Source organism: Mustela nivalis, assembly GCF_964662115.1.
Source record: "Mustela nivalis genome assembly, chromosome: X".
Lineage (NCBI taxonomy): Eukaryota > Metazoa > Chordata > Mammalia > Carnivora > Mustelidae > Mustela > Mustela nivalis.
In genome coordinates, this window is record NC_139040.1 from 50,947,961 (window position 1) to 50,969,528 (window position 21,568).

At 34.9% G+C, this 21,568-nt stretch overlaps 1 protein-coding gene and 1 long non-coding RNA gene across 2 annotated transcripts in view; one reads left to right on the forward strand and one right to left on the reverse strand.

The window, feature by feature from the left end:
* LOC309855567 overlaps positions 1-21,568 on the forward strand; it is a 1,258,688-nt gene that overhangs the window by 1,187,228 nt on the left and 49,892 nt on the right. The window lies entirely within an intron of this gene.
* The window catches only part of DIAPH2 (diaphanous related formin 2), a 919,476-nt gene that overhangs the window by 819,004 nt on the left and 78,904 nt on the right, over positions 1-21,568 (reverse strand). The window contains exon 5 of the mRNA XM_082715955.1: positions 18,559-18,579. Within this exon, the coding sequence (XP_082572081.1) occupies positions 18,559-18,579 (21 nt within the window). The remainder of the gene's footprint in view (positions 1-18,558; positions 18,580-21,568) is intronic.

Consider the following 21,568-nt stretch of genomic DNA (forward strand, 5'->3'; position numbering starts at 1 on the left):
AAAAATGGAAGGGTGTATATGAAAGATGAACACTGATAACAAAACTTGAGGAGTCACAATGTTGGATCAAATTTTTGGCACAGTGAAAATGGCTTAAAAAATTAAAGGCCATTGCTAAAAATGGGATTACTTCTAATATTTATGTTGGTTTGTAAATAAGCGGTGTATCATTCCTCACATTTACGTTGCTCAATATGTTCTCTTTATCTGAGTTGAAGTTAACTAATTGTGCAAGCACAAGTATGATATCTGGCTCAGTCATTTTTGGCCCACAGAGCAACATTTGGATAGAGGTATTTAATTCTCTCTGATAGAGTAGCTTTCCTATAGGCAGGGCTCTCGATATGTTTGTGGTTTGTCTATAAGCATTCTTCAGCTAGTGGGAAAAAAATCATCTATTAGCAATAGGTGAAGAACTAAATAACACTGTTAGAGAAGGTAAGCACCTATGGTGATGCTCATTATCCACAACTACCTGGAATTCACCAAATTCTTACTTAAGTTTGGTTAAATAAGCCAGCTCTGAAGTCAGTCTGACTGGGTTCAAGTCCTAACTCCCCCACTTACTTACTGTGCAACCCAATGTACTTGCTTTTCTAAGCCTCACTTTACTCATCTATGAAACAGAAATGACAGTTATTATGAGAGTTAGTTTTTACTTAGAACTTGCACAGTTCCTGGAATTTGATGTCTCTAAAAGTTAGCAAATAGAACAGAATGAATAGTACATATTGCATTTGTTGGCAAGGGCTGCAAAACACCACAGAGTGGTGGTTTCAATAACCAATACTTATTTTCCAACAGTTCTCGAGGCTAGAAGTCCAAGACCGAGGTATCAGCAGAGTTGGTTTCGTCTGAGACCTCTATCCTTGGCTTGCAAATGGCTACCTTCTCTCAATGTCTACGTAGTCTTTTTTTTTTTTATTTTAAATTCAATTAATTAACATATAATGATTGTTTCAGGTATACAGGTCTGTAATTCATCAGTCTTATATAATACCCAGTGCTCATTACAACACATGGTCTTTCCTCTGTACATGCCCCTGGTGTTTCTTTGTCCCCATTTCCTCTTATAAGGATACCAGTTACATTGCATTAGGGCATACCTTAATCATATAATTTTAACATAACAGCCTATTTAAAGGCCCTGTCTCCAAATAGAGTCACATTCTGAGGTACCAGAGGTTAGAACCATAACATACAAGTTTGGGGGGACACAATTCAGCCCATAGTATATACCTTCTCTGTTACTAGGTGGGAAATAAAAACATTCCACATAGTAAGAAAACATGAAATAATTCTGAAGAAAAGTCTCAGTTCTCTTATAACATCTCAGCTTTCAAACACAGAGGGAACCTATATGAACTCATTTAAGAGGCAGAGAGAAAGATATGGACAGAAAGCCATATCTTCTGTAAGTGCTCACATACATACATATACACACGCACACACACAATGTCTCTAGTATGGAGTTCCCAATCACATTATAAAACAGCTCTCTGTGGGGCGCCTGGGTGGCTCAGTGGGTTAAAGCCTCTGCCTTCGGCTCAGGTCATGATCTCAGGGTCCTGGGATTGAGCCCCACATCGGGCTCTCTGCTCTGCGGGGAGCCTACTTCCTCCTCTCTCTCTGCCTACTTGTGGTCTCTCTCTGTCAAATAAATAAATAAAATCTTTAAAAAAAAAAAAATAGCTCTCTGAATGCAAAACCACTCTACCAAAAAAGCATCATCATCAATGAAATAAATGATTTACCTAAAGTGTACAAAATAGTTACTGTATTCAGTGCACCATAATTACATTACACAAGCAATTATTTTCTCCTTAGATCACAATTTCCTTCACGAAAGAAACCATGATAGGTTAGTAAAAATTTATAAACACATCAGCATAACTGAATATAGAAAGCTTTTGGTGTCTTTGATTGATGGTCTTAAAATTCATTTTACTTTTCTATATTGTTTTGATAGGTAACTGTGGTTACAAATACAATAATACATGCAATTAATGTAGGAACCTAGGTAACTGAATTATAATGATCACAGTAAAAAAAAAAAAAAAAAACTTACCTTACATATTACCAGTCTATTTAGAGATGCAGGCCCACAATGCATTTTATACAAGCATTTAAACTGGATACTAATTCACATTATGAGTATCTATTGATGACTAATAGGAAATACACTGTCTACTACATAGTACTCAAAAGATTCCAAGGGACAAGGCCAGATCCCAAGAATGTGAGGATTTTCTTCCCTAAAAATTGATGCACAAACCTACAAAAGTATATATAATGCATAGTTCAAATGAGAAACTGTGTTAAAGGGTTTAAAAACTCTTAAGTACTTTATACCCAAAATGGCATTTTTTAAGATGATCCTATTCTGTCCTCATCCCATTCAGAAGAGCTAATTTTGGTTCAACCAGTCTTTCCTAACAGATAAGCAGATAAAAGAAACTAACTAAAATGGGAAATGGAACCAAATATATGAGAAAAGTCCAAAATCTGATACACACTAAGTTAAATCCTTAATATTAATCATAATCTTATCGTTTCCACTTTTTCCCCTAACAAGGTTACCTGGATTAAGAAAGTATTGGCTCATAAAAATTATCTATGTCATGCCACTGTAAATATTTAATGGCAACAGCAAATTTTAAACATACCTTTTAAAGGATATATAATATATAGAATAAATTGCTTAGTGACAAAAACAAACACAGAAGAACACTTATTAAATAATTACCTCATGCTATATGGACAGTCAAAAGTTTTGGCATAGTTAGCAGTCAAAAAAAAAAATCAAAGCAATGTGAAATAACGGCTACTCTCTTTGTTTTGAGACATAAATGACATAATTTTTTGTCAGTTTCAGGTATACAACATAATAATTTGGTATTTGTATAAACTGGGAAATAATAACCACAATAAAGCTAGTTACCATCTGTCATTATACAAAGTTACAGGGTTTTCTCTTTTTTTGACAATGAGAATTTTTAATATTTACTCCCCTAGCAACATCCAAATACGCACAACATTACTAACTACAGTCACCATATTATGTATGATGTCCCCATGGATTATTTATTTTATAACTAGGAATTTATACCTGTTAACCCCTTTACCCATTTTGCCCACCCCCAAACCTATTCCCACTGTTAACTACCATTCTGCTCTGAGTTTTGTTTTGTTCAACTATTTAGGTTTTTATTCCATATGTAAGTAAGATTATAGAGTTTTTTCTTTCTCTGACTTATTTCACTTAGCATAACACCTTCAAGGTCCATCCAGATTGTCACAAATGGCAAGATCTCTTTTTTATGGCTGAGTAACATTCATTTTATTTATACACACACACACACAAACACACACACACACACCCCATCTTATTTATCCACTCATCCATCAATGGACATTTGGGTTATTTCCATATCATGCTTATTATAAATAAAGTTGCAAATAACATAGATGTTATTTTGCAATAATAACAATTTTTTCAATAATATATCAATAATATATCTTTTCAAGTCAGTGGTTTTATTTTCTTCAAATAAATACATAGAAGTGGAATTATAGAAGCATATGGTGGTTCTCTTTTTAATTTTTTAGGAACATCCTTAATATTTTCCATAGTGTATATACCAATTTACATATCCACCAATGCACAACAGTTTCCCTCTTTCCACACCTCCACCAACACTAGTTATTTCTTGTCTTTCAGCTATTCTAACAGGTATGAGATGAGATGATATCCCATTGTAGTTCTGATTGCATTTCCCTGATGATTAGTGATGCTGAACATCTTTTCACATTCTTACTCACTATCTCTATCTCTTCTTTGGAAAATATCTATTCAGATTCTATACCCACTTTTTATTTTTTATTTTATTTTTTTTTAATTTTATTTATTTATCTGACAGAGAGAAATCACAAGTAGACGGAGAGGCAGGCAGAGAGAGAGAGAGAGGGAAGCAGGCCCCCCGCTGAGCAGAGAGCCCGATGCGGGACTCGATCCCAGGACCCTGAAATCATGACCTGAGCCTAAGGCAGCAGCTTAACCCACTGAGCCACCCAGGTGCCCCTATATACCCACTTTTTAAATAGGATTGTTTTTTGTTATTAAGTTGTATGAGTTCTTTATATATTTTGTGGGGGGGGGGGGAGTTGTTGTTTTTTTTAAGATTTTATTTATTTGACAGACAGAGATCACTAGTAGGCAGAGAAGCAGGCAGGGAGAGAGGAGGAAGCAGGCTCCCTGCTGAGCAGAGAGCCCACACGGGGCTAGATCCCAGGCCCCTGGGATCATGACCTGAGCCGAAGGCAGAGGCTTTAACCCACTGAGCCACGCAGGTGCCCAAGTTCTTTATATACTTTGAATATTAATCCCTTATCAGATATATAATTTCCAAATATCTTCTCCAAATCTAGGTTGCCTTTTCATTTTGTTGATGGTTTCCTTTGTTGTGCAGAAGCTTTGTAGTTTGATGTAGTTCCACTTATTTCACTTTTACTGTCTTTGCTTTTAAGAGTGAGATCCAAAAAATCATCACCAGGACCAATGTCATGGAGTTTACCAAGTCTGCCTTCTTCTAGGAGTTTCACAGCTTCAGATCTTTAGTCTTTAAACCATTTTGAATTAATTTTTGTGTATAGTGTAAGACAGTAATCTGATTCCTTTGCATGTGGCTCTCCGGTTTACCCAACACCATTTATTAAAAAGTGACTGCCCTTTCCCCATTGTATATTCTTGCCTCCTTTGTCATAAAATAATTCACCACAGATGCATGAATTTGAGAATTCTATCTGTTCCATTGATCTTTGTGCCTATTTTTATGCCAGTGCCATACTGCTTTGATTACTATAGCTTTAGTAGTTAAGTTTGAAATCAGGTAGTGTGATGCTTTCCAGCTTTGTTCTTTCTCAGAAGTGCTTTGGTTATTTGGGGTATTTTGTGATTCAATACAAATTTTAGGACTGTTTGTTCTATTTTTGTGAAAAATACCACTGTTATTTTTCTGACTCTGTAGTCAGAGTCATTATACTGACTCTGTAGATTCCTTTGGGTAAGATGGACATTTTAACAATATTCTTTCAATCCAGGAACATGGAATATATTTCCATTTAGCTGTGTCTTCAATTTATTTCATAAATGTCTTATAGTATTCAGTGAACAGGTCTTTCACCTCCTGGTTAAATTTATTCCTAGGTATTTTAGTCTTTTTTTTTAAAGATTTTATTTATTTATTTGACAGACAGAGATCACAAGTACGCAGAGAGGCAGGCAGAGAGAGAGGGAGAAGCAGGCTCCCCGGTGAGCAAGAGCGCCCGACGTGGGGCTCGATCCCAGGACCCTGGGATCATGACCCAAGCCGAAGGCAGAGGCTTTAACCCACTGAGCCACCCAGGCGCCCCCGGTATTTTAGTCTTTTTGATGCAACTGTAAATAAGAATGTATTCTCAATTCTCTTTCTGACAGTTAGTTGTTAATGTATAGAAATGCAACATTTTTTGTATATTAACTTTACAGCCAGCAAAGTTACTGAATTCATGTATTTCTTCTCTAACAGTTTTTTGGTAGAGTGTTTAGGTTTTCAATATAAAAATCACGTCATTTTCAAAGTATTGCAAGTCATTTGCAGTTTTATTTCTACCTTTCCAATGTGGATGCTTTTTCTGTTTCTTGCCAAATTGCTCTTGCCAGAATTTCCAATGCTATACTGAATAAAAGCTGATAGAGTGGGCATCCTTGTCTTATTCAATGTTAGAGGAAAGTCTTCCTTTTCACCATTAAGTATGAAATTAGCTGTGGACCTGTCATATAGAGTCATTATTATGTTAAGGTACATTCCCTATATACCCATTTTGGTATGAGGTTTTTTATCATAAATGGATGTTAAATGCTTTGATCATGTGATTTTTATCCTTCACTTTGTTAATTCGGTATATCACACATTGGTTTGAGGATGATGAATCATCTTTCCATCCCTGAAATAAATACCACTTGATCATAGTATATTATCTTTTTGATGTATTGTTGAATTTTGTTTGCTAGTATTCGGTTGAGGATTTTTCCATCTATGTTCATTGGGGATACTGGACTGTAATTTTCTTTCTTTATGGTATCGTTTTGAGTGGTTTTGGTAACTGGATATTGCTGGCCTCATTAAAATTAGTTAGGAAGCTTTCCCTTCTCTTCAATTCTATGGAAGAGCTTGAGAAGGATAGGTATTAAATCTTTACATGTTTGGAAGAACTCACCTATGAAGCCACCTGGTCCTAGACTTCTTTGTTGGCAGGTTTTTGATTACTGATTCAATCTCCTTGCTAGTAATTGATCTATTCAGATTTTCTATTTCTTTATCAGTCAGTTTCTAGAAGACTGTACATTGCATTTCTTCTAGGTTATCTAGTTTGTTTACATATAATTGTTCATGATAGTTTCCTATGATCCATTGTATTTCTGTAGTATCAGCTATAACAACTTTCATTTCTGATTTTATTTATTGAAGTCCTTTCTTTTTCAATGGGTGAATCATTCTAAATATTGGCCAATTTAGTTTATCTTTTCAAAGAACCAGCTATTAGTTTCATTGATCTAATTGCTCTATTTTCATTTTAGTCATTATTTCATTAATTTACACTCTGATTTTTTGTTTTTGTTTTTTTAATTTTTTATTTTATTAACATATAATGTATTATTAGCCCCAGAGGTACAGGTCTGTGAATCTCCAGGTTTACATTTTACAGCACTCACCATAGCACATACCTTCCCTAAAGTCCATAACCCAAACACCTTCTCCATACCTCCCTACCCCCCAGAATTCCTCAGTTTGTTTTGTGTACCCTCTGATTTTTTTCTATTTCGTTCTTTCTAGTAACACTGTTCTTTCTCTAGTTCTTTTATATGGAAAGTTAGATTTTATATGGATTTTATATGGAAAGTTGAGATTTTTTTGTTTTTTGAGGTACACCAGTATCTCTAGGAACTTTCCTCTTAGAAACGCTTTTTGCTGAATCCCAAAGTAAGTTGTATTTTTATTTTCATTTGTCACCAAGGTATTTTTTTTTCTCCTTTGAATTCTTTTGTTTACCCACTGGTTGTTCAGTTTAATCTCCGTATTTTTGTGATTTTTTCCAGTCTTCTTCTTGTAATTGATCTCTAAACTTCATACTATCATGGTGGTCAATAAAGACAGTTGATATATTTCAATCTTATTAAATTTATTTAGATGTGTTTTATGGCCTAACTTATGATCCATCCAGGAGAATTTTCCATGTGCATTTAAAAAAATGTATATTCTGTTTTGGGATCAAACATTCTGTTTATATCTATTAAGCTCATCTGTCTGTCAATAAGGCCAATACTTATCAATTTTCTGTCTAGATGATCTATCTGTTCACATAAATAGGGTATTAATATCCCTACTATCATTGTATTGCTGCCAATTTCTCCCTTTGTTAATATCCCCTTTACATATTTAGGTGATCCTATGTTGGGTACATAAATATTTGCAAATATCATATCCTTTTGTGTGATTGATTCCTTAATCATTACGTAGTGCTCTTCTTTGTATTTTACTGCAGTCTCTGTTTTAAAGTTTATTTTGCCTAAAAAAAGTACAGCTACTCCAGTTTTCTTTCCGTTTCCACTTGCCTGAAACATTGTTTCCCATCCCTTCACTTTCATCTGTGTAAGTCTTTGTATTTGAAGTGAGTCTCCTGTAGGCAAGATACAGATGGGTCTTATATTTTTATCCATTCAGCCATTCTACGTCTTTCTATTGGAGATTGTAGATCATTTAGATTTAAAGTTATTATTGATAAGTACACACTTACTGCTATTTTGTTCACTGTTTCTGGTTCTCTTCCCTTATGGTTTGATTACTTTCTTTAGTGTTATGCTTAGATTCCTTTTTTATGTACTTCTGTGTATCTCCTCTAGATATTTACTTTGTGGTTAGAATGAGAGCCACTTATAAAAGCCCATATACGTAACAGTCTATTTTAAGATGACAGAAACATACGTTTTTTTTTTTTTTTTAAGATTTTATTTATTTATTTACTTGACAGAGAGAGATCACAAGTAGGCAGAGAGGCAGGCAGAGAGAGAGAGGAGGAAGCAGGCTCCCTGCCGAGCAGAGAGCCCGATGCGGGACTCGATCCCAGGACCCTGAGATCATGACCTGAGCCGAAGGCAGCGGCTTAAGCCACTGAGCCACCCAGGCACCCGAAACATACGTTTTAATGCATTCTAAAACTCTACATGTTTTTAAAATATTTTATTTATTTGACAGAGAGAGAGAGATCACAAGTAGGCAGAAAGGCAGGCAGAGAGAGGGCAGAAAGCAAGCTCCCCACTGAGCGGAGAGCCTGATGCGGCCTCAATCCCAGGAAACTGAGATCATGACCTGAGCGGAAGGCAGAGGCCCAACCCACTGAGCCACCCAGGCACCCTAAAACTCTACATTTTTAATCCGCCCCTCCCCATTTTATGTTTCTCACGTCACATTTTACATCTTTTTTGTGTATCCGTAATTTATTACTATAGTTCTACCAGTTATTTTTACTTTTGTCTTTCAACCTCCATACTAATTTTATAAGGGACTAATATACTACCTTTACTATATATTTACCTTTGCCAATGAGATTTGTACTTTCATATGTTTTCTTATTAGTAATTCATGCCCTTTCCTTCCAATTTACAGAAGTCTCTTTAACATTTCTTATAAAGCTGGTTTGGTGGTTAAAACCTTTAGGTTTTGCATAGATAATCTAAATTGTAACACTTTGTCAGACACGGTATTACTTGGTTGGAAATTCTTCCCTTTCAGCACTTTGAATATACCATTCCACTCCCTTGTGGACTGCAAGAAAAATGTTCTGCTACTCTCAGGGGATTTCTCTTATATTAGACAATTTGTTTTTCTCTTGCTTTAAGATTCTCTCTTTAACTTTTGGCATTTTAATTGTACTGTCCCTTTGCATGGATCTATCTAGTTTCTTATTTGGAACACTAAGGTTCCTGGATCTGAATGCCTGTTTTCTCCTCCAGTTAGGGATATTTGCAGTCATTATTTATTCAAAAAAGTTTTCTGCCCTTTCTCTCTCTTCTCCTCCTGGGACCCCATAACGCAAATGATATTCCACTTGATGTTGTTTTACTGGTCCAGTAAGCTATCTTTGCTTTTTAAAATTATTTATTTTATTTTTGCTATTCTGTTTGAATTAGTTCCACTCTGTCTTCTAGATCACTGGTCCTTTCTTCTGCTTCATCTAGTCTGCTGTTGAACCCCTCCAGTGTATTTTTCAGTTTAGCTATTATATTCTTCAGCCCTGTGACTTCTGTTTGGTACTTTCTTATATATTGTGTCTGTTGGTTAAAGTTCTCATGGTGTTCATCTCAACTTCTCCCAAGTTTGATGAGCATCTTTATGCCCTTTACTTTGATGTTTTAGTAAGTTTTTGTTCCAATTCCCTTTAATAACAATATTCCCTCAATTAATAGCAACAAAGAGAACATACAGTAGCTAATCAAATAGTTTCAAGATGTGTGTGCATAACAATATCCCTACAAAATAATTTTTTCCCAAGAAGTTTCAAATTTACTTAAAAAAATGGGAAAAAATATTGGCTAACATGTCACTTTTCTTACTCAACATCATCATCAGTAATATTTGCCTATGAAATTGCTTTACATGTAGAAAAATGTGAATCTCACACCTCAGTCTACATACCTAGATTAGCATCATGGCAAGAATTTTGGTATGATGCAGTAGGTAAAAATAGTTGGCTCCTGTCTAGGAATAAATTTTTCCTAAACTAGCTATTCAGATGTATGACCTTTTCTTTGAACTCTTCATCAGGTAAGTTACTCATTACCTTTCATTAAGAGTTTTTTTCTAAGGTTTTATCTGTTCTCTTACTTGCAGCAGTCTTCCAGTCTTGAGGAGGTCCCCATATAAGAGATTGATCCAATCTTTAAACCTTGCCATAGTTCTTGGTTGTTTACTGAACCTTTGTGGTTGTCTCAGTAGCCTGATTTATTCTTAATAGGTCTCAGTGCTGAGGATGCGCCAGTACCTGTCAGCATTCCAGAAGTGATCTCAGTCAGCACCTAGAATCAGACTATCTGGAATCCAGACCATCAGATAGCAGCTTTTAAAGTGTATAAATAATATACAGTCCTCTAGGACCATAATCATAAGCTCTGCTGACCTCCAGACCAGACAATTTGGAGGTGTCCCCTAGGGTAACAGTTGCAAAAGCCCGGGCTTGAGAGGCATGTATACGCACTTTTCTGGGAGGTACCAGTGAGCTATAGTGAGGCTAAAGGAGAGTGGAAAGATGGCTTCCCCCAGACTTTGTTCCCTGAGAGCAGTTCCACAGCCTGTAGACATGTGGCAAACCTAAAGCCTGACCCTCAAACTAAAGCTCCAACACAAGTAAATAGGACTTTTTCACAGAATGACTCATGGTGTGTTTCAGTCTGCTGTGTTTCGAAGGAGCTTTCAGCTAGTTTTTATGTCTTTTTCTGAGGGAACTGTTCTTTTTGTAGCTTTCGATGTGGTACATGGGAAGAGACTGAGTTTAGGATCTTCTTATACTGCCATATTGTACTGTCCCCTCAATCACTATAGGCATTTAAAATGTCATATCAAGCATCATATTTTAAATGTATTATTTTATTTTATTTTTAAAGATTTTATTTATTTGACAGACAGAGATCACAAGTAGTCAGAGAGGCAGGCAGAGAGAGAGGAGGAAAGCAGGCTCCCTGCTGAGCAGAGAGCCTGATGCAAGGCTTGATCCCAGGACCCTAAGATCATGACCTGAGCCGAAGGCAGAGGCTTAACCCACTGAGCCACCCAGGTGCCCCGAAATATATTATTTTACCTGACTATATATACAAAGAAATGTCATCAACAGAAATTTCTACCATGATTGCAATTAAAATATACAGAAAATAAATTTGCAGTGCAGAATCCTAAAAGAAAAGTTTATGTTCTTGTTTCCAGTATCAGGATATATTATAAAATATAACCACCACATACTCACAAATATTAATGTAATCAACTTACAAAATGTATGTCTAAACATAAAGTCAATATTCACACTTAGATATTTCCAAGTGCCCAAGGCATAATGACTTACTAATATTTTATAATCTATGTTATCTTAGCATTCCTTAAACAAATTTAATCTGGCATGATGAGATAATATAATTTGTGACAATGCAGTAGAAGGGAAGGGATTGATAAAAACTGTTCTAAAAATGAATGGAGATTTTAATTAATAAACTTTTCAAAACATATATGGATATTCCTATTCAAAATAAGTATAAGACACAAGCTGGCTTGCAGTGTTAAAACATAAGGAAATGGGAAAATAGCTATTCACTGAACATAACAATGATTATGAAATTAGAAGAGACTTAAATTGAAACTTTAATAGTGCTCATGCTATTCTGAAAAGATCGCTTATAATATACCATCATTAAACAGTCTCAGGTCTTATTTTCATCTGATTACCAAATGAGTTTTTCTACTTTATATACACTAGTTAAAAATAATTGCATTGATTATTTTTACTCCGATTGAATTTATTTTTAACAAAATCGTCACCCCCATTAAACTAAATGTTTTATAGTGGCAACTTCCCTAAGATTTCTAAGCCCATAAGAAAAATAAATCAAATTGGAGTATAAAAAAGCCACATTTTTTATCATGAAGCAGCTACTTCAAACTCCAATAATTAATGTTTTGTCTCCCCCTTCTGGACTATACAATTATTTTTAAAAACCCACAAAGATTTTATCTTTCTCATAGGATACATTCAAATAATCAGCCTGACACAAGTACAACATTACATGAAGTAATCATTAAGACACTATTCAACTAGTAAACAAAATTTCAATTTAATAATTCAATAGCAACTTAAAAGCTAGCCCCCAAGTACATACAGTCAGGGTTAGTGGTATTTTACGGATATTATGATTACTAGGAATTCTAGTATTAGGAATTATAGTAAGGAATACATCAAAAGCATATGAATATTTTACTTTGAGCCTGACCATAAGTTTGTACTTTAACAGGAACTTTCATTCAGTACCTTCCTCACTAGCATGAGGAAACAAATTTATTTGGCTCTATTTTGTGAAAAAGGTCCTACAATATTCATTCAGTCAGGGCCTCCATGCCCCAATTCAGGCAAACAAAGATACAACTGTTCCTAACCTTCACCTATGATGGGGTTGTCCTTTTGATTCAGATTATTCAGAAACATCCCAAAAGGTACAAAAGTAACATATTAATTATGTAAAATGGCTTATCTGGCAAGCAATACTACAAGCCACTAAAATGATTAGCTCTATTCTATCTGGGTACATTGAGTCACCTAGAAGTATGCTTTAACTGCCTAATACAGTTATTGAGGCTTCAGTTTATAAACAGGTAAATGTGGTTAGGATGATAAACATATGTTCAGCAGCAAAGTGCAGAGGGTACATTTAAAATAGTAAAAGTAGGAGTTTAAAACCGTGAACCAAATTATAAAATTCTACTCTTAGTTCTACAAGTGCTAAAGAAATGTTCCTGTGTGTTGATAATTTTATTCCTGTTTTTGTGATCTTACTAGTTTCTCCTTAACATATCTAACTGAACTCATCATTTTTTACTCCAAATAGTCTTGCTCCTGATTTCTCTATGATCTCAAATTACTACCATTTCAGTCACCCATGCTTAAAATTTCAGTCATTATTGTTGCAAATATCTTCTCTGCCCTTTTCAATCATTTGCTGAAACCAATTAATTTTACTTCCACAATCACTCATCTATACTCTCCATTTAGTTCCTCTTAACCATTCTCCAGTTAAGGGTTCTATTATTTAAACTACCACAACAACCCCAAACTTCATCTCCCTGCCCTAGTTTCTAATCTCTCTTATTTATACTGCTCAATTAATCTTCCCCAAATACAGCTCAGATTTTGCCATTCCATTGCTCAAAACTTTTCAGGATCCCTCTCTATTAAAGTGTAACTCTTTAGCATATCTCTCCTAAAATGACCTTAACCTACCTTTCCAAATGAGCAACCCACTACTACCCTTAACCTGTGTTTTTAGTGACTTTAACTAGCTCTTGTGGTTGGTCATTAAATATGCCCATACCTCCCCTTATTGAACCCCACTCCAACCACACTAGCCTCTTCACTATTCTTCACATACTGAATGCACTCTCCTGCCTCTAAGCCATGACACTCTATGTTCTCTCTGCCTGTAAAGTTCTTCCCTAAATATTTACATAGCTCTCCCCAATTTCATTAATGTCTCTGCTCATTTGTCATTGCACAGAGAGGTCACCTATCTAAAATGGCACATCCCTGGGCGCCTGGGTGGCTCAGTGGGTTGAGCCGCTGCCTTCGGCTTGGGTCATGATCTCAGGGTCCTGGGATCGAGTCCCTCATCAGGCTCTCTGCTCAGCAGGGAGCCTGCTTCCCTGTCTCTCTCTCTGCCTGCCTCTCTGTCTACTTGTGATTTCTCTCTGTCGAATAGATAAATTAAATCTTTGAAGGGAAATAGAAAAAAATAAATTTAAAAAAAATGGCACATCCCTGATCACTCTCAACTTTCTCATTTTACTTTTTTTTTTTTTTCCCACAGCACTTAACCACCACTTGCTATTAAATCTGATGTATCATTGTCTGTCTCCCAGCTAGAATGTAAGTAAGCTCCATGAGGAATATATATCTGTATGGTTCATCATTCAAGCACCTGGCATGTAATAGGAGTCCAGTAACTTTTCGTTAAAAAGAAAAAAATGAAACTGAGGTTACAGAGGTTAACAAGATCACAGGGAATGAATGAGTGGTGAATCATGGGTTCAAATTCAGGTCTTTCTCATCCCTAAACAGACACTGTTGCATAAACACCCTACTATTGCCCTAAGCACTCAACTATTTATGTTACTAAATTTACTAATATTTAACATTATAAGCTCTGGTCATTATAATTCTGTTTTCCAATTATCATACATAATCATGTCATTCTTACTTTTTTTTCCCCACAGAATAGTGATTTTTCCACCTGTGGGTAAATTATTCCTGGCTTACAATGAAATCACATCCATCATTTTAGCCATTTTCTGTATCTTGTCAATATTATATTGAGACCACACATGAGTTTATTTTTTTCTAAAAGCCCAATAATAATCTATACTACATAGCACATAGCTTCCAATAAACAGCAAAGCATTCTCCTTTTTCCATCTAACTGAATCATTCTTAATCCAGATCTAACTCAACATTCTTGATCCAGAATGAATCCTATCAAATAGCACACATCTTGATTACTTACCAAAACAAAAAAGGCTGCTCATAGTTTTATCTCATTTTACCATGTAATCTTCATGTTTTTATGTTCTTCATACCAAGTATTTAATAGAACTGAATACATTTAGCAAAAAAATGTAATTTAGGCCTACTACTTGCAAGCTTCTTTGCACATTAAATGCATTAAATATAAACATAAACTTCAAAATCTCCCTGAATTTAGTATTTTTATCCTCTTGTTTAGATGGGGAGACTGGGGATCAGAGAGGTTAAGTAATCATCTAAGGACACACAGCTATATAGCATATAGCAGAGCAGAAATCTGAACCCAGGTCTATCTACCTCTAAACCCATGACCTCTATGGAAATTTACATCCCTTCATAAGCTCTATATTGTTGACATAAAAAGACAGACCCACTGGGTGACAGTATTATTCAAGGATATACATTACTATAAACTAAAATAATCTAGGAGTATTATAACAGAAGCCCTTAACAAACACATAATAGAAAGTATAAGATAAAGCAGAAAGTGATTCTTTAAGAAAGTTAAAAATGAAGTGATACATAAGCACTTTATTTATAAGTTCATATAAATTACTAGGTAGAAATTGAGGGGGATGACTCAGGGATGGCAATCAGGACAGGCTTCAGGGAGGGCTATAAAGAATGGGCAGAATGGTGACCAAAAAAAAAAAAAATTCTATGCCAAAAAGAGATCCTAGAATGAACAAAGTCAGAAGAAAGACTGCATGAGGCTGAGGGGGTGGTTGTGTTCAGGTAACAACAGGCAGTTTTCCAGTCTGATTTTTAAAGCAAATTTATAAAGGAAAATAATGAAAAGTAAGGTTGACAGTAGTTAAAGACTGGGAGGGCTTCAATTCATTTCTGCTTCTAATCAACATTAGAGAGGCAAAAGAAAAGATAGGGTCATACAGACTTAGTTTATTACATATTCAATTTTTCTAATTTCAACCTGGTTTTTATATGACTTATTTTTGACCAACATATATAATATCTAGGCAACTATAATAATTAAAGTGGTTATTTCTACAATGCATTCTCTCTGGAACACTTTTATGAAACTCTTATCTGCCATTTTTATCAATGAACACACACTTCTCATCTTTTGAAGACTAATGAGACCATGAAAAATAAGCCCTTTTGTACCTGACTTTCCATCAGAGTGATTTTAATGACTGTTTTCTCACTCCTCACTCTAGTCTCAAAAAACAACAAAGAAAAATCTTCCCCCTGAAGGCACCCCTCCCACCTAAACTCTAGAACTAATCCCTCATTTCCTCTAGAACCTGATACCCATAGTTACCTCCCTTTATCGCAGGATATGTGATGCAAATTCCAGTGTGAGAAGCAGATCATTGATAAAACATTGGTGTAAAACAGTTTATACTGAAGATCAATCATAATATCCATCTAATTACATTGTCTTTCAAAAACACTCTCAGACAAGATGAAACTTTTCCATGAACCATATATAGCCCGTTAGCCTTCCACTTGTACCTATACGGCCAATGTTTACCTCTCTCTTACATTAGACCTAGTATTTTATGTAAATGAGCTACTGGGGAAGAAAGACATGTAATGATTTATTATTATAATATGTTCAATATTATACTAGGGCTATATGGTGGTGTTATGGAAAGGAAGGAGTTATCTAAGACAAATTCTCTTAAGATTGACATGATGCTTAATCCTGATGGATATTTAGGAGCTTTCTAGGCACCTTAAAGAAGAAAAGGGCATTCTAGCTCAAAGAAAGAGAATGTGCTTGATTTAGATAGAGGTACTTAAAAGAGTAGGATGTTAAGGAATTGTCAAGTGTTCCTGTACAATTAGAGGACAGGCACATGTAAGAATGGAGATGGAGATGAAATTAGAAAAAGGAGCAGGGAAGAGATTGCAAAGGGCAATAGGAAGCCATTTGAAAGTTTTAAGTGGGGAAATCAGCATGATCTGTTTAACAGTATAGAACATGCATGGCCAGGGTGAGAGAGTGGATACCAGGAGACTACTTAGGGGGCTACAGCAATTACAGATGTGTTTAATGATGACTCTAAACTAAAGAAGCAACAGTATGAGTAATCAGGGGACAGAGTTGAGTGTTATCTAAGAGAAATGAGAAGAGAACTTCAGAATATGGAGAAATCATACTATTTGACCAGCTCTGGCAAAAGCCATGCAGAAACCAGGCTAGCTTCAGCTCACATTAAAATAAGCTCAAGATTCCCTTATAGGTCAAAACCCTATTTAACCCCACCCTCCCACATCTAGCCCCAGTTTAGTACAGGTCCTCCCTGATTCACACAAAAGTCTCCTAGGTAGCCCTGGAAACAAATCTCTCTTCATTCTAATCTATTACTCCTCTAGTATGCTCTTCAGCCTACCTCCTGAGGATCTCCTGTGGTGATTGATAAATATGCAGATATCTTGGCCCTATCCTAGACCCCATGAGAGACAAAACTCGCATTTTTATAGACTTTCTAACTTGAGAACCATTGGCCTAATCCAGCCTACCTATACTAGTATCAAATTTGGGTTTTTTTTTTTTAAGGATTTTTATTTATTTATTTATTGGACAGAGAGACAGGCAGAGAGAGAAGAAGAAGCAGGCTCCCTGCTGAGCAGAGAGCCAGATGCTGGGGCGGGGGGGGGGGGGGGGGGGGGTGTTAAACTCTGTTTTCTTCAAGTCACTTTCCTGTTCAAACTAACTTCTACTCTTCTAACTGGACTTCCAAGATCCTCTTTCAATTTGATTTTTCAAGCTTTCCAATATACACTCTTTGTTCCAACAACAATCAACCTCATCTCTTGCTTGCCTTTTCTCAGCCCCCTACCCACACAGTTTGGATCTTTCTGTAGGCCTTTGGATTGAGTATTATTTTCACAATCTTAAAGCTTCTTTGTTGTCTCATCTCCCTTATCAAATCCCAGCCATCAAAATTAAGGATTCTTAAAAGCCCAGTTTAAGTCCAAAAACTTGCATAGAGTTCTCTCTAATTACTCTACGCCTACTTCTCTCTCCTGCTTATAAATTCCTAAAACACAATCAGCATGCACAACTTAAGGACTGATTCTTACCTCATATATTAGTACTGTAAGATCTTATCCTATTTTCCAGTCATCAATGAACCTAACACTGTCCTTGACACATAATAAGCACTAAAGAAATACTTGCTGATGTTTGAAATTATCCCCAAAAGGTTGATGGCTTTTTGTCCATGGATGTCACATAAATTAAAAGAGGGGGAAAAAAAGACTAACTCAACTTTTAAAAGCAAAACAAGTATTATACACATTCACTATTCTGAATACTGTGGTACTTAATAATGTTAAAGGTAGTATTTTCTTCCCTGTTCTCTAAATACAGACTGTTTAGTCATGAAGACAAGGTATTCACAAATACGTCTCAATTACACAGGCCTCAGGTCATGATCCCAAGGTCCTGGGATCAAGCCCAGCACCGGACTCTGCAGTCAGCGCAATGTCTGCTTAGGTTTCTTTCTCTCCCTCTCCCTCTGCCCCTTCTTCCACTAATGTACTCTCTCTCTAAAATAAATAATCTTTAAAAAAACTATCTAAAATACATAATCTTAAAAAAAATCTCTAAAAGGCAGCAAAAGAAAGAACCTTAAAAAATAATGTACACCAATCACTTCAATTTATCAATTTAATATCTGAACATCAAAGAAATTACAGGACTTGTCCAAAGTCATACAGCCAATTAGTACCATCTAACAAAGACAAAGACCTAGATCTTGTGACTGCACTTCAAAGGCTGTTTTCATTAAACTATGTGCTCAATGACACTAAAATCCAAGTAAGATACATTAATAAGAATCACTGCCAATATAAACCAACCTATTAGAGTCTCTCCCTGCCATCATAAGACACTGAGGTAAAAACATCCAATTTCATCAGAATCATAGGAACTGAATCATAAAATCATAAACACAGGTACAACTCCAAAAAAATAAGTGAAACTTTCAAAAACAAAATATACAAGCATATTCCAATTCTAAACATTTCCAAAAACCACAGGAAAAATAGTTACCATAGCTAAATACACATCAACTGATCTTAATCATCTTGCTACTTTGGTAGAATATACTCCAAAAGCAAAACCAAACATATAAAAAATAATATAAGCAAAATCACTCAATTCCCAAAAGCACAAATTCATACCTAAGGGTAAAACACATCTTTTGTACTCACCATAACTTTACTTCCAACTATCTGCATGCAGTGGTCAACGGAGAGTGGTTATGGTGTAAAAAAAAAGAACAGCAACAGTATTAGTACTCTGAAGTTTTCAAAGAAGTTAAGTGTTTAGTAAATTAGTAAATAGCTAAACCTATGTATACTTTCAACACTTTAGATCTAGAGGCTAAACAAATATACCAGTATTAATTTCTACCATATTCAAAACATGTAAAGTCTGCAGAATTAGAATTATCAAATAAAAGAGTATTACTGTTTGAGGATTTTTTTTTTAATGTACTGTCATGGGCTTATATACTATGATCTAAATCTTAAGTACTGTAAAATTAAGTGTAACCAGGCATCAGACATTTTATCAGCCTCACAGACACTCAAAAAAATTAGTAGAAAACTGAATTTTTTCCAATGTTTTTCTTTCCTCATTATAACAAATACAATATTAAGGATGAAATAAGGCACCTTAGAATATAAATGGTGCATTTAAAGTCATATACATTATGAATTGCAAGTTGAAAACTGGAATATTTTATATTATTATTTTAAGGTTTTTAATAGTTTTATATTGTACTTGAAAACTATAAAGAAGATAGCTTGTTTGTGATTCTAGTTTTCTAGGTTATCCTACCATTTGTATTATAAGATGAGTTAATATAATATAACATGAAGACAAAGAAGCAGTTATATGTATAAACATGCATATATTCACAGGGAGGAAACAGTTCAAAACCTAAAACTTTGATTGAGCTTTCCTAATAGTAAGAGATAACAGAATTTGAGAAGCTGAATTGTGTTTAAGAAAGCAAGAAGTGAAATCACAGTTCTAAGATAATGTAATGCCAAAACCCAATTATAAATCAAATTGTTGTTATTAAATTCTTGCAGTTAAATATCAAGCAATGTCCAAAAAAGAATTAATGCAGTTAGTTAGATAATAACTGACAGCCATTATTATCAGTATGTGTTCTATTTTCCAGTTAGTACTTTTTTTTTCAGGCTAGTACTTTAAAAAGGAAAAGAAAATACTGAAATGCCAGGAAGAATCCTAAATTAAACAGGATACAAGACACAAAAAGATATTGACAGTTGCCAAGCAAATTATTTCAGAGGAATCCATGAATCTCCAAACAGAGAAGCAGCTTTCTTAAATATTGATTCAACAGACTATTTGTAGGCAGTGATTATTTAGTTGAATAAAAGCCTCTTTGGTGCCATTAACAGTCTTCTGAATTGAAAGATATGCTATCGACCTAAATTATTTCTCAACCAAAGACAGAGGTCTTATTTGTCCCTTGTTTATTTAGCACAGACATGAGACTAAAACAAGAACACAAGCCTGTCTTAATTAAAGCAGTTCTATACTCAGTGAAACAACCAAAATATAGCCCATTATTAATTCATTATGATTGCAAAATGATTCCATTTAGCTAAAACTCATACAATGAACAGATTAGATTGGCCAAGGGAAGCTAAAAGGAACAGGTCTGGTCATGTTTGAATTCAGTTGTTTCACCTGAGAAAAGAAAATATCTGCTGATGGCAAAAGCAAAACTGTAATATATGTATACACAGAGAAAGACATACTCTAACTTTCAACTGCTTATTACAGGGGACAATCTAAAAACTTTACAGATGTATTTGCTGTCACTATTTTAAATTATTTCCTATTGAGATTTTTAAAAATCAATGATACCTATCAATGTGTCATTTGTCTTAAAAACGTTAACTTTACATATTTTAAAATCTCAACCTCAAAGATTGTGATTTAAGTTAGAAATAAACTAGTTTCATAATATTCTAATAAAGACATTGGCTTTTGGAAAACCATTAGGATTTCAGTGACTAATTTATCCTCATGAATGTCTATATAGGCTGTTAAGCTAGAACATATATGATCTGCTAAATCACTGATACACTGTGCCTCTTTGAGGATTATGAATGGATATGACAATGTCTGCAATATTAACAAATCTTGGTTTTCCATTACTCAAAATATATCCCGATGTTTTGAAAATATAAATTCTTCCAGATTATTTGTGGCCAAATTATTCACATGTACCAACTACTATAGGTCAGATCCATAACCACACTTGCTGTAATGAGCAAATGACTCTTCTCCACTCCCTTATTTAAAACTCATTCATCACTGACAGAGTTATTCAAGCCACTTTTTCCTTTAATGTTCACACAATTTAATATTCTCTATTATGGAACTTCAACAAGAAAAAACTAAGCAATAGTTTTTCATCATTATCTTTAAATTTCCTATATATTTTTATTCCATGATTATTTTAGCCAAGTTAATTATATAACAAAAGACTTGTCTGTTTTAAAAAAAGGTTTTGAGCAAATACCTACATATCAGTTTCATCCTGCTTTATTGTCTTTACCCAAAAACCCAGGAGAATGATGGACATTTTCTCTTGAGTTCATATTTTGTTTTCAATTCTATGCAAAATGACTAATACAGGTGTTAAAGGGAGAAATGTACAACTTACGTTTAAACAAACTATACTTCTCATATGTTTTATACGTGACTATAAAACATTATCCATCAGGAACACTAGCCCTTAACTTTGTTTTTACTTCAAGATTAAAGTTTTGACTACTTATAAAGCATTTTCATAAAGTGATACAATCATTATCTACTTTAAATGAAGAAACTTTTTTCAAATTAATGTTATGTTAGTCACCATACAAGAAACATTTTTTTAAGATTTATTTATTTCAAAGAGAGCACATGCATGAGCGAGTCAGGGGAGGGGATGAGAAGAGAGACTCTCAAGCAGACTCCACACTGAGTGTGGAGCTGGATGCCAGGTTCAGTCTCACCACCCTGGTATCATGACCTCAACCACAACAAAGAGTCAGAGGTTTAACCGACTGAGCCACCCAGGCGCCCCAACAAAGGAGCATTTTTAATTAGTGATAAATATAATGAAAAAGTAAGCAAAAGAGCAGAAGATATACAAAGCATGTCTAAACCCTACTGAAAGATAACAGGATG